The sequence below is a fragment of the Nerophis ophidion genome, linkage group LG10 (genome assembly GCF_033978795.1).
Source record: "Nerophis ophidion isolate RoL-2023_Sa linkage group LG10, RoL_Noph_v1.0, whole genome shotgun sequence".
NCBI classification, from domain to species: Eukaryota; Metazoa; Chordata; class Actinopteri; order Syngnathiformes; family Syngnathidae; genus Nerophis; species Nerophis ophidion.
The window spans coordinates 5,537,697-5,552,021 of record NC_084620.1 but is presented as its reverse complement, the minus strand read 5'-3'; the positions used below and the strand labels follow the sequence as shown (position 1 = coordinate 5,552,021).

The 14,325-nt window shown below is 38.4% G+C and overlaps 1 protein-coding gene and 1 long non-coding RNA gene across 2 annotated transcripts in view; one reads left to right on the top strand and one right to left on the bottom strand.

The window, feature by feature from the left end:
- epyc (epiphycan) overlaps positions 1 to 14,325 on the top strand; it is a 33,916-nt gene that overhangs the window by 4,866 nt on the left and 14,725 nt on the right. The window contains exons 3-9 of the mRNA XM_061912171.1: positions 9,814 to 9,991; positions 10,175 to 10,816; positions 10,958 to 11,158; positions 11,385 to 11,504; positions 11,871 to 12,029; positions 12,101 to 12,303; positions 12,407 to 12,502. Coding sequence (XP_061768155.1) covers positions 9,814 to 9,991; positions 10,175 to 10,816; positions 10,958 to 11,158; positions 11,385 to 11,504; positions 11,871 to 12,029; positions 12,101 to 12,303; positions 12,407 to 12,502 — 1,599 coding nt within the window. The remainder of the gene's footprint in view (positions 1 to 9,813; positions 9,992 to 10,174; positions 10,817 to 10,957; positions 11,159 to 11,384; positions 11,505 to 11,870; positions 12,030 to 12,100; positions 12,304 to 12,406; positions 12,503 to 14,325) is intronic.
- The window catches only part of LOC133560082 (uncharacterized), a 31,986-nt gene that overhangs the window by 16,494 nt on the left and 1,167 nt on the right, over positions 1 to 14,325 (bottom strand). The window contains exon 2 of the long non-coding RNA XR_009808381.1: positions 7,368 to 7,421. This is a non-coding gene — a long non-coding RNA (uncharacterized LOC133560082). The remainder of the gene's footprint in view (positions 1 to 7,367; positions 7,422 to 14,325) is intronic.

Genomic DNA, 14,325 nt, shown 5'->3' with positions numbered 1-14,325 from the left:
ATACATATATACACATACATATACATATATATATATATATATATATATATATATATATATATATATATGTATATATATACATGTATATACACACATACATATATATGTATATATACTGTATATACTAAGGGTGTAACGGTACGTGTATTTGTATTGAACCGTTTCGGTACGGGGGTTTCGGTTCGGTTTGGAGGCGTACCGAACGAGGTCCACACGGACATATTAAGTAGCGTACCGCACGTTGTGTAAACAATGCACACCGAGGCAATATGAATTGATTTACGCGGACCCCGACTTAAACAAGTTGAAAAAATTACTCGGGTGTTACCATTTAGTGGTCATCTGTACGGAATATGTACTGTACTGTGCAATCTACTAATAAAAGTTTCAATCAATCAAAAAAAAAAAAAACACACGGCATGCTAGCAGCGACCTGGCTACGATAGACTGACCATACCTCCTCTTTTCACCGGATATGTCCACTTTTGCGGGGCTGTCTGGGTGGAATTTCTTAAATGCCTCAAATGTCCGGAATTTTAAGTTAGGGTTGCGTGTATTTTCAATGTACGTTCAGAGTTAAGAAGGGGTTAAAAACAAAACAAAAAATTGTGTGCGCAGCAATATTCGTGAGGGGGGGTGGAGACAGAGAGAGCGAGAGAGTTATGATGAACGCACATGCGTCGCCTGGCTCTGCTTTTTACCCATAGATTTATCAGAATTTATTTGTTATTATCTATAGCAGGGGTGTCAAAAGTATGCCCCGGAGGCCATTTGCGTCCCACAGCTAATGTTTTAAAGGCCCATGGCACATTCTAAAAATATTATTAAAATAAACAAAAACATAAACAAAAGTGAAATAAAAAAGCTTAAAGGCTAAATGTAATTTAGAAAAAGTTGCAACGTTGACTAATAAAACAAAGCAGTTTTTTTTTCTTTCAAACTGTCATTGCTCCAAACATAATATTGAATCAAAATCAATGTTATTATGAATTATTGACCTATCCAAGTTTACAATTACTTCACATCAAATATTCCACTAACAAAAATATTTTGGGTGAAAGATTTAGCAAATGTGTTAAATAAATAACCAAAAAATGTATATTTACTTGTTTTCTTACTGTACTTATTCCACATTTATTTTGTGACGGTAATAATAATAATAATGGATTAGATTTATATCGCGCTTTTCTATTGTTATATACTCAAAGCGCTCACAGAGAAGTGGGAACCCATCATTCATTCACACCTGGTGGTGGTAAGCTACATCTGTAGCCACAGCTGCCCTGGGGTAGACTGACGGAAGCGTGGCTGCCAGTTTGCGCCTACGGCCCCTCCAAGCACCACCAATCATTCATTCATCATTCATTCACCGGTGTGAGCAGCACCGGGGGCAAAGGGTGAAGTGTCCTGCCCAAGGACACAACGGCAGCGACTTTGATGTCCATAGGTGGGAAGCGAACCTGCAACCCTCAGGTTTCTGGCACGGTCGCTCTACCCACTACGCCATGCCGTAACAGGACTTAGGGAAAACCCAGAGACAACATTAAAGTATAATTCTGATCTAAATTGTTCATGTGTCTAAACAAAATTAACTTGTAGTATAATCATACTTGCCAACCTTAAGACCTCCGATTTCGGGAGGTGAAGGGGCGTGGTCGGGGGTGAGGCGGGGGGCATGGTTTGGGGCATGGTTAAGATGGGAGGAGTATATTTACAGCTATTGTGTGCACAGTTGTGCACTGCACTTCCTAAAGTAGATGTTATTGTCACATATGCATGATTGATTGAAACTTTTATTAGTAGATTGCGCAGTACAGTACATATTCCGTACAATTAAACACTAAATGGTAACACTGCAATACGTTTTTCAACTTGTTTAAGTCGGGGTACACGTTAATCAATTCATGGTACAAATATCTACTATCAGCATAAAACAGTCATCACACATGTCAATCATCATAGTATATACATTGAATTATTTACATTATTTACAATCCGGGGAGTGGGATGAGGAGCTTTGGTTGATATCAGTACTTCAGTCATCAACAATTGCATCAACAGAGAAATGGACATTGAAACAGTGTAGGTCTGACTTAGTAGGATATGTACAGCAAGCAGAGAACATAGTGAGTTCAGATAGCATAAGAACAAGTATATACATTAGAAATACATTCGATTATTTACATTAGGTTATTTACAATCCGGGGAGATGGGATGTGAATGTAGGAGGATTAGTAAAGGGTTGAAGTTGCCTGGAGGTGTTGTGGTGCATGCTGTTTACGGCAGACGAACTCCCTTACGGTAAAGTGTTAGACGTAAACGTGACTGCTGTTGTTGTATGTTGTTACTGCGCTGGGAGGATGTTAATGAAACTGCCTAACAATAAACCCACATAAGAAACCAAGAACTTGCCCTCGATCATTCTATAGTTATAACGTAATTGGGCAGACACGCTCTCACACAGGTCACTCGGGTCCTTATGGAGTTGGATAGGGCGTGGCCTCCAGCTCCGCCTAAATTTCGGGAGATTTTCGGGAGAAAATTTGTCCCGGGAGGTTTTCGGGAGAGGCGCTGAATTTCGGGAGTCTCCCGGAAAATCCGGAAGGGTTGGCAAGTATGAGAATAATTGAAACAAGGAATAACACAAAAAAACATTTGTGAAGGATTCATTATTATCATTCATAGTAAAGTCTAATTTTAAGAAGCGGGGAGAAGCAACAAATACGTCCAGTTGAAGGCCATTTGAATTGATATTTTACATTGACTCGATTACATATGCAGTCAGATCAATATGCACAATATTTTGCTTCGTGACAAAAATATTTTACTGTTAATTTTATTCTGTATTAATGACATTTATTTCCTAGGGATGCTGATTCAGTGGAATAGTAAAAAGACATTAAAGAAGTGATAGTCTGCAAACTCCTAAAATTAACAATGGAGTTGAGCAGCATGGTGTATCCATGCGGTCTTCCTCTGCATGTGTTAAAGGACTGACATCCTGGTCTGATGTGTTTGGAAAGTTACCGAGCTGAGTCAAGTCGGAATAATTACATCAACGGGGTTTAGCATTCCCGCTCGGGCAGCTGCAAAAGACACTAAAGTCCCTCGGATGTCAACAAATCGCATTAACAGCATGGATGACGAGAAGATGAACAAATTTTCCAACTGTGGAAGGTTCCTTTTGAATATGATGTTTTATAAATTGTCATGAGGAACAATGGAGGCCCCCTTCTACAAACTCCGTTTCCATATGAGTTGGGAAATTGTGTTAGATGTAAATAGAAATGGAATACAATGATTTGCAAATCCTTTTCACCCCATATTTAGTTGAATATGGTACAAAGACAAGATATTTGATATTCAAACTCATAAACTTACTTTTTTTTGTAAATAATATTTATCTTAGAATTTCATGGCTGCAACACGTGCCAATGTAGTTGGGAAAGGGCATGTTCACCATTGTGTTACATCACATTTTCTTTTAACAACCCCTAATAAACGTTTGGGAACTGAGGAAACTATTTGTTAAAGATTTGAAAGTGGAATTCTTTACCATTCTTGCTTGATGTACAGCTTAAGTTGTTCAACAGTCCGGGGTCTTGTCGTATTTTACGCTTCATAATGCGCCACACATTTTCGATGGGAGAAATGTCTGGACTGCAAGCGGGCCAGGAAAGTACCCGCACTCTTTTACTACGAAGCCACACTGTTGTAACACGTGGCTTGGCATTGTTTTGCTGAAATAAGCAGGGGCGTCCATGATAACGTTGCTTGGATGACAACATATGTTGCTCCAAAACCTGTATGGACCATTCAGCATTAATGATGCCTTCACAGATTTGTAAGTTACCCATGCCTTGGGCACTAATACACCCCCATACCATCACAGATGCTGGCTTTTGAACTTTGCGCCGATAACAATCCGGATGGTTATTTTCCTCTTTGTTCCGGAGGACACCACGTCCACAGTTTCCAAATATAATTTGAAATGTGGACTCGTCAGACCACAGAACACTTTTCCACTTTGCATCAGTCCATCTTAGATGATCTCGGGCCTAGAGAAACCGCCGGCATTTCTGGATGTTGTTGATAAATGGCTTTCGCTTTGCATAGTAGAGTTTTAACTTGCACTTAGAGATGTAGCGACCAACTGTGGTTACTGACAGTGGTTTTATGAAGTGTTCCTGAGCCCATGTGGTGATATCCTTTACACACTGATGTCGATTTTTGATGCAGTACCGCCTGAAGGATCAAAGGTCCGTAATATCATCGCTTACGTGCAGTGATTTCTCCAGATTCTCTGAACCTTTTGATTATTTTACGAACTGTAGATGGTAAAATGCCTAAATTCCTTGCAATACCTCATTGAGAAATGTTGTTCTAAAACTGTTCGACAATTTGCTAACAAATTGGTGCCCCTCGCCCTATCCTTGTTTGTGAATGACTTAGCATTTCATGGAAGCTATTTTTATACCCAATCATGGCACCCACCTGTTCCCAATTAGCCTGCACACCTGTGGGATGTTCCAAATAAGTGTTTGATGAGCATTCCTCAACTTTATCAGTATTTATTGCCACCTTTCCCAACTTCTTTGTCACGTGTTGCTGTCAGCAAATTCTAAAGATAATGATTATTTGCACACAAAAAAAATGTTTATCAGTTTTAACATCAAATATGTTGTCGTTTTAGCATATTAAATTGAATATGGGTTGAAAATGATTTGCAAATCATTGTATTCCGTTTATATTTACATCTAACACTATTTCCCAACTCATATGGAAATGGGGTTTGTACTTGCGTTGCTCGTTCTCACATTTTCACACACAAAAAAATCCACAACTGGTTTAAATCATCTCCACTCGCCTGATGTGGCGTTCCAGCGAGCCCTCGCCGCAGGGGCTGCATTTCACGCTTTCATTTATCATTTGAATGTAGGCCACGGTTACGAGGTTCATGACTCAAGTGTTCACGTAGAAAGAGACTCTTCACGACTTCCATTTACAAATTAATTGGAATCCCACATGTTTTTTGCATTGTATTTGTATACTAATAAGTACGTGTCGGAGCAGCAGGTGGCGCTATAACACCCGATTGCAAAATCATGTAGCCAATCTTAAACATGAAGAAAGTCACTCCGGACAAGTTACTGGTGAATTCAGGAAAACGTGTGTGTGATCCGTGATTATAATGACGATAAAAAGACAGAGCAAAAAAATGCTGTCAAAAGAAGGCAATAACTAAAATAAGATGCAATATAAATTTTTCTTACTTTTTTTAAAGATCATTTTGGGACATATATAACACACAAGATACCGCTTATTAAAAGCAAGCAATACAATAGACAAAAGCAAAAATAATTATGAACAAAAAGGTGTTTTTTTTTGTTTACATATGGTCTATTGTGTGTAAAATATTAATATGAATATCTAAAAAATATAATTTATTGTTTTTGTTATGATGTCATATACAAACTAAAACACTCTGAAATCAAATGTTTAAAGCATTAAGTGTTTTAATGCTATATAAATTAATTAAAATGTATAATATCATATTTCTATTTATCAATATTTTTCAGTATAAATTTTTTTTATATGTAAACAATATATAGAATACATTTAAAAAAGAGCATCAGGGGAATTTTGAAAATCATGTATTTTTATTCTATTTTGTTTATTTATATAATTCTTTAAAATTAACTATTGTAATTTTAAGTCATTTAAGTCATTTCAACTTAAATAAAAAAAATATTATGAATAAAAATAAAAGAAAATAAGCAACCATGCACACGATATGTTTTAAAATGCTACTATTTAAATGCATCATTGTATTTCTAAGTCACTATAGTTTTTTTCAGTAAAATGTTTTAACAAAAACATATAAAAGGAATCATGCACACAACTATTTTATCAACTTTGATTCCTAAAATTTTTAAATGCCTTATTGTATGCATAATTTGTTACAATTTTATTAGATAAAACTTTAAAAAACACAGACTTTGTATTATTGTATGTATCCATCTACTTTCTAAACGCTTGTCCCTTTTTGGGGTCGCGGGGGTGCTGGAGCCTATCTATATAATTATTTCAAATGGATTATTTTATTATAAATTTAATTATGTGCAAAAATATGAAAACAAATCTGGCAAAAATAATGATGATATTAAAAAAATAACAATTATACTTAATTCTTGCATGAAATTGAATGAATAATTATGAATGTAGATATTGCTTACTAGTATAGCCAAGAGTGGTTGAATACATCCTACTTGGTAAAAAGACGAGTTTAAAGGCCTGAAGTTCCAACACACATTTTGTTCATGTGCATCAGATGTCAAGGGAGAAATTAACTCCATGCTTGTGGAATGCTGAGTCTTGACTTTCCGCTTCCAATGCTTCTGTTTTTTTGGGGGGGTTTTTGGCGATTTATCTTCTTTTGTCCGCCATGGAACTCAGGCAAATCCTCAGGTTTTTAATAACCTACTTTTAGATTTATTTAGGGACTTTTTAGATTTAAAACCAAGACGTTTTGTCTCCTCGCCATCATGTCATGTAACTTCTAGTGCAGCTCTTTTGCGTATATCGTGCATTGCATCAGGCAGCATCAACAACAAGGAGCCTAAAGTTCTTGTTTTGGTACAAATACATGTTAAATGCAGTTTTAAACAAATACATGTTAAATGCAGTAGTTGTCAGTCTATGAGGAGGCAGGATTACAAGTTATGTGTTTGTCTTGTCGTGCAGCCCATGTCAGCTTTATTTTGGACAACATGCTCAGTGCGGAGAACTTGTCTGCTGCTGCAGGCCACAAGAATGTGTTTTTTGTAAATGATACAGAGCATGACACTGCATGAATGTGGTTTCATTCTATCTCTAATTATTATTAAAGGAGGTGAGCTTGTGCGCCTCAGGTGAATGCATCCACTGACTAATTCTAGTAAAGCAGTGCTACATAATATTTGGCTTTAGCTTGCATGCTTACATTGACTGCACAACTGTTTTTTCTGCACTTCTGCTTGCCAGTTTTTGGCCTCTTCTTTCCCTCCCGGGTGCATATGTTTGTTTGGTGTTGGAGGGGAGGACGAATGGGTGCGCTTTCAAAGGCCTGCCTTGTTGCATCCTGCTTAAAGTGTGACGTGCAGCATGAGAATTTTTTTTTAATTGCAGCCATTAATTACCCTTTGTAACTCATTATTACACTTCCATCCAAAAAAAAAAAACAACCCCAAAAAAACACTTATTTTTCTGTTATATTCTGACACCGTTCAATTTGAAGTTTGTTGCAAAATGTGCATTCTTGCGGCTACCATGTGTGTCTTGGTTCCACAAGGACCATATGAGTGGACTCTTTAGGTGTCAGGTATTACCTGCCTGCGGGCGGTGTGTGGGGGTTCATCGCCACCATCTGGAAGAGGTTTGAACTGCAGGTTGGACACAAAAAAATTACACATTAAAAGTCCATAAAGGCACATTATTGTGTGTATTGCAGCAGATGGCGCCATAGCTTCTGATCGTAAGACCATTGTAGCCTGGTATGAAGAAAGTAATTTCCAGAAAAGTTTAAATAGTAAGAAAGGAGAATTTGGGGCAAAAATGGAATGTGTGCGATATGTGAATATAATAACGATACAGCCACCAAAAGTTGACAAACCACACAAAAATACAACATGAATCTAAATGTTCTTTAAAATGAATTATGTTTTCCACATATATAGCACTTTTTAAAACAACACTATACAAAAGCAGACAAAATGAAGCTATACAGCAAAACTACTACACAAAATATCCAAATGTAATTTTCTATTGTATGACAGGGTGCAATCCGCCTTCCGCCCGATTGCGGCTGAGATAGGCCCCAGCACCCCCCCGCCACCCCAAAAGGGAATAAGCGGTAGAAAACGGATGGATGGATGACAAATATTTTGAAATGTCTTTGTTTCAATTATTGCGAGTTATAATTTTAAGTATATTTAAAAAAAAAAAATGCTTCCAATGCAAACTTTTTTTTTCTATGTATTTGTTATTATATTACAAATATTCAGGACAGAATGATAACACAAAATAAGACATTACGCGAAAAGGTGATAAAATAAAATATGAACAGGTAAAAAATACAAATACATCATCTGTGACATTATCCAAAATCGGGAAAACGGTAGAAAATGGTGGATGGCTATTTTGAAATATTTTAGTTTATATGTATTATATGTTTGACCGATTCAAAAATAAAATATTACAAAACGTGTTGTATTTATTGTGTATTTATTTGTTATTACATTACATTTTTTGAAGTACAAAATTAAACTAAAAGATAATGTAGTATAAAAATAAGTAAACAAAAAATACAAATAAATAATCTGTGAAATCATCCAACCACACATAAAAAAGGAATTAAAAATAAATTTTCTGAGATTATGAGTAATGTTTTACACGTGTATACAACTTTTGAAAACATGACTTTACAGAAGCAGACAAAGCACTGAACAATAGCAAAAATAATTACGGTGATATCATGATTATGTTTATATATGTTATGTTATTTACATATACCAATAAAAATATAAACAATACAAAAGTGAACCAAAAAATGCATTTTAGCATATACATTTTTAAATATTTTTGTGAAATGGTACAACATATTTCATCCATTTTTAACTGCTTGTCCCTTTTCATATTTTTACTGTATTAATACTTTATTATTACATGTATTGCATTTCTTAATTTTATTTTTTTTTATTTTTTTTTATTTAACACAAAAGAGTGAACACAACGTGATGAAAAAGGGTATTAAAAATGAAAAAAATAACAAATTAAAAATAAATAAATACAAATATCAGAATTATGTCTTTACTGCAGTGACTAGAACAGTGGTTGTTAACCTTGTTGGAGGTACCGAACCCCACCAGTTTCATATGCACATTCATCGAACCCTTTTTAGTGAAAAATAAACAATTTTTTTTGTTTGTTTGTTTTTTTTCAAATTCAGAACAAAGTTATATGTTTTGTTTTCTGCGATGAGGTGGCGACTTGTCCAGGGTGTGCACCGCCTTCCGTTTGGATGGATGGATGGATGTTTTGTTTTTTTACTAGTGCACAACATGAACATCACCTTGTTCAAAGAACGAAACCAACATAGTGCATGAACTCCCAACAAATTACACACTTGCAAATCAGATGGGAAATTAGAGGGAACATTGTTTGGGGGGTAGCCATAATACTTAGACTTAGACTTCCTTTTTATTGTCATTAAAATGTTAACTTTACAGTACAGATACGCCGATTGGTAGATGTTTTTATTTACACGATTGATTGATTGATTGATTGATTGATTGAAAGAAACTTTTATTAGTAGATTGCACAGTACAGTACATATTCCGTAAAATTGACCACTAAATGGTAACACCCGAATAAGTTTTTCAACTTGTTTAATTAAGTCGGGGTCCACGTTAATCAATTCATGAGTCTGGTGTGTCTTGACCGCTGCGGCGGAGGCTCTGCCGAACCCCTGAGGCAGACTCACAGAACCCCTAGGGTTCGATCGAACCCAGGTTAAGAACCACTGGACTAGAAGTATGTACTACTGCTTGAAGCTCAAATGGGCTTTTTGCTGCCACCTTGCTGTGACTATGGGCAACTTCCTGAAGCTACCTCTGATCAGATTTTGACGTCACAGTTCAGTTTTCGGATATCAGAATAGAAAATAGATGGCCTCGGGTCAAAATTAGAGGTTTTTAAGGTTTTTGTTTCCCAAATCGTTAATTGAGGGTCTCCAGATGTGCCATTGTGGTCTCAGGTATCTTGTCTTCTCCTCAGATAGAGATTGGCACACTGGCCCCGCCAGACTACAACTACCCAGTACCAGAGGCCTCCTTGGAGGAGCAGGTGGGCCAAGAAGAGGAGGAGGAAGAGGAAGAGCTTCCCCTGAAACCTCAGCTTATCCCTCAGGGCTCAGGCGGGTCCGGAGTTCTCATGGGCCCAGACACACAGAAAGGTCTGGAAAAAGCTCTGAACATGAAGGGGTTTTGCAGTAAAAGGGTCTTGGATTTGTGCAAGCAGCATTGCCCTTAATAACTAATCAATTGTAATCTTTTGTCTGTAAGTGCATGTGTTCCATTTAACTAGCTGTCCTCAGTTAAATGTATGTCCATTAATCCCTCATCTTGTCTCTAACAAGAGGTGGAGCTGCGTCTGATGCCCATTGACATCCTTCATGTCTCCGGGGATTTTGGGGGCTCGGTGGGGTCTGGTGCCTCGGGAGCCTCTGGGGTTTCCGGGTCAGGAGGCTCAGGGGACCCGCTGGTCTCAGGCGCCTCCGGGGGTTCTGGGGATATTGTCTTCATCTCTGGGGCTTCTGAGGAGATAATCAGCGGCTCTGGAGAATCAGGGGAGTTCTTGGTATCCGGGGATGTGGATTACTTTATTTCAGGGGATTTCCCTGGATCTGGGGGGGTCTCCGGATCAGGGGACCTCCTGATTTCTGGAGATTTCTCCGGTTCAGGTGATCTCTTAATATCTGGGGATCATTCTGGGTCTGGGGATCTCTTGATATCAGGAGATCTCACAGGATCAGGAGATCTCTTGATATCTGGGATGGGATCTGCAACTTCTGGAGCCTCCGGAGACTTTGGCTCTGGAGGATCTGGAATTGTAATAGAATTGGGGTCCGGAGGGTCCAGTATTGCCACTGGAGGGTCTGGGGACCAGTCTGGTTCTGGGTTCTCGGGAGATCTTCTGACCTCAGGTGCCTCGGGAGGCTCTGGGGTTTCTGGGGACACGGATGAGTCCGCAGTCCCAGGGATAACATTATTACCTGGAGGTTAGTACTTTGGGAACTTGAGGAACACTACCTCTTCATTTTGTTTGATCTTGATTGTGAGTGAATGAGTTGACTGAATGTCCATCCCACCTCTTGTCCCCTTAATGTGTCTCCTAACCCCTCCACCTTGGCTTAAACAAGAGGAGGAGCTGCCTCTCCTTCCTACAACTAGCCCACAAGAAGCATCAGGTACTTCTGGGGATTTCTCAGGAGTTTCAGGAACCTCAGGGGATCTGGGAGTCTCTGGAGACATAGAGGTCTCTGGAGCCTCTGGAACTTCTGGTGTCTCTGGCTCCGGAGACACGGAGCAGCCTGATATAACTCTGATCCCTGACACAAAAGGTCAGTATTTAATCTAGATCCAGGACGACAGAAGTACAATTGTTATAAATCTGTTTTTGCTTACTAACCAAAGATTGATTTCCATTTAACTCCTGTTAAATGCAACAAAAACTTCCTTGAGTAACACTGCTAACTATCGCGGCAAACAGTCCCAGACTGGTTGCCAGACTTGTGATCCATGCTTGTCTAACCCATTTCTTCAACACCTAATCTTGTCTCTAACAAGAGGAGGGGCTGCTTCCCACACAAGAGACCCCTCAGGAGGGTACTGGTGGTGTTGAGGAGACACTGGGCTCTGGCCTTCCAGAGCCAGATGAACCTGAAGAACCTGAGGTTGACAGGACAGGTAAGCACAGAGCCGGGAGAGGAACTTAGGAGTTCTCCTGGTCTTGGATGAGAAGCTTTCCTGGTTCAAACCATCATATTGTCCAATGCCATAAATGCTCTAATTACAGCCAAAGTGTTTATTGACCTAGACTACAACAAGGACATGATATTAATTGGAAGGAGTTATTTACAAAATCCTATAACACTAAAAATAAATGTATCTTTTGGCTACTTAGAGACCGACTCGGGTGATGATTTACTTTTATAGACCAAGCAAGCGGCAACTATAGGAGACTATTTGGTTAGTTGAATGGGAGGCTTTAATTGGAGTATTCACAGTATGCGTTCTGCGTCTTGTTATTACACTTGTCGTTGTATTCTCCAGGCATGCCCACATGCTTGCTATGCACGTGCCTTGGTGGTTCGGTCTACTGCGATGACTTAAAGCTGGACAGCGTCCCCCCTCTTCCCAAGGACACCACTCACTTCTACGCCCGCTACAACAGGATTACCAAGATCAACAAGTCGGACTTTGCCTCCATGAGTATGTCACGCTTGACCCTGGAGTTAGTATTCAGGGCAAAGACCTGACAATGTGGTCTAACGTGTTTCTAGACAAACTTAAGAGGATCGACCTGACCGCCAACGAGATCTCGTCCATCGACAGCAGGGCATTTATGGGCCTGCCCGAGCTGGAGGAGCTGGTGATTCGGGAAAATCACATCTCGCAGCTGCCCGCCCTGTCGGAGACCATGACCTTGATTGACGCCAGCCACAACAACATTGACTCCAAGGGGATTGCCAAAGAGGCCTTTAAGGTAAATGCTGTACAGTATATCCACTTTCACACCACAGAAATACTAAAAGGCATGTTATGTCACATTCTTAAAACATTAAAATAAATTGTTCTAATGCATCAAGGACATGACCGGACTGCTGTACCTGTACCTGACTGACAACAAGATCGATTACATCCCTGTTCCTCTGCCACACAGTCTGAGATCTCTACATCTACAGGTATAAGGATCTTTCATTTACTCAAAATTTGGGATGTTTTGATAAAGCGTTTTCACTTCCGATACAATGGAACCTTAAGTATTGGCCGATACCAATATTTATCGAAGCCAATATCAGCACGAATCATGAAGCCTTCTATTGTTTTGTAGTGTGGAATCTTAGAAATGTCATGAAAAAGTGAAATTAGTCAAACAGAGAACAATACTAGGTTTGAAAAACAATCTATTTATTATTAATTGTCTTGAATGGACTTATGCTATCTTTGAGTTGAATTGGAGTGTTTTCTGACGACACAGAGTATACAATAATTAACTAAGTCAAGATAATGATGCAGTAAGTTGAATGCTGCGTACACATTTGTTACTGGATAGGTTGAGGCATCGGCCTTGGAGACTGTAAGTGTAAGTAATATGCAACTATAATTATTTCATAGTTGTTTATATTGACAAATGTCCTTTTTGAGACTGCAAGGTTGTTCAAATAAGTACACTTAATTTGTATGTCTAGCTTGTGTGCTATTGTAGGCAATCTCTGAATGTTTAACGGCTGCACAATGGCCCCACCGTCCGCCGTGGACTCTTCCCGTTCCCATTCAAGTCAATCTGTCAATTTCCACATTTGGCGGTGAGCGGAGTAAAAGTAGCGTTTCTTCTGATTAAAAATACTCAAGTAAAAGTAAAAATATGTTGCATTAAAACTACTCTTAGATGTACAATTTATTCCAAAAGTTACTCAAGTAGATGTAACGGAGTAAATGTAGCGCGTTACTACCCACCTCTAGCTATGAATGGTTTTATTATGTTTCATTTAAAAAATATTTCAGCAGTTTAGGAAAACGCTAAGCAGTTTAATGTTGAATGAATGAATGAATGAATGAATGAATGAATGGTTTATTTTGAGCCATGCAACAAAACAAAAGAATGACATAAAATACAAAAAAAATATATATATATACATTATATTTACAGCTACATTGAAAACATTACATGTCACTAATCTTTTGTAGATGTCAAGATTGGCTCAATAGGGAGTGGGAAGAAGTAAACTTATTAGGTCCCACCCCTATACATATACAATATATATATACAATATATAATACAATAATATATATAATATAATTAAATTCAGTGGTTGCTGCGTAGACGCTATAGATCAGGGGTGCCCACACTTTTTCTGCAGGCGAGCTACTTTTCAATTGACCAACTCGAGGGGATCTACGTCATTTATATATATCATTTATATTTATTTATTTATGAAAGAGACATTTTTGTAAACAAGTTAAATGTGTTTAATGATAATACAAGCATGTGTAACACATATAGATGTCTTTCTTTCACAAAGACAAGAATATAAGTTGGTGTATTACCTGATTCTGATGACTTGCATTGATTGGAATCAGACAGTAATGATGATAACGCCCACATTTTCAAATGGAGGAGAAAAAAAGTTGTCCTTTCTGTACAATACCACATGAAAGTGGTTGGTTTTTGGCATCTAATTCATCCAGCTTCCATACACTTTACAAGAAAAACATTGGCGGCAAATTCCGTAGCTTGCTTGATTGACATTCACGGCACCCGAGGGTCTTGTGAAATGACGCTGGCTGCTGCCAGTTCATTATTATGGAAAAATGACAGAGAGGAAGGCGAGAAACACTTTTTATTTCAACAGACTTTCGCGCCGTCCCTTCCGTCAAAACTCAAAAGGCCGACTGCACATTTCCTATCTTCACAATAAAAGCCCTGCTTCATGCTGCCTGCGCTAACAAAATAAGAGTCTCGGAAAGCTGGCGTGCACAAGTGATGTGCACGCCAGCTTTCTGA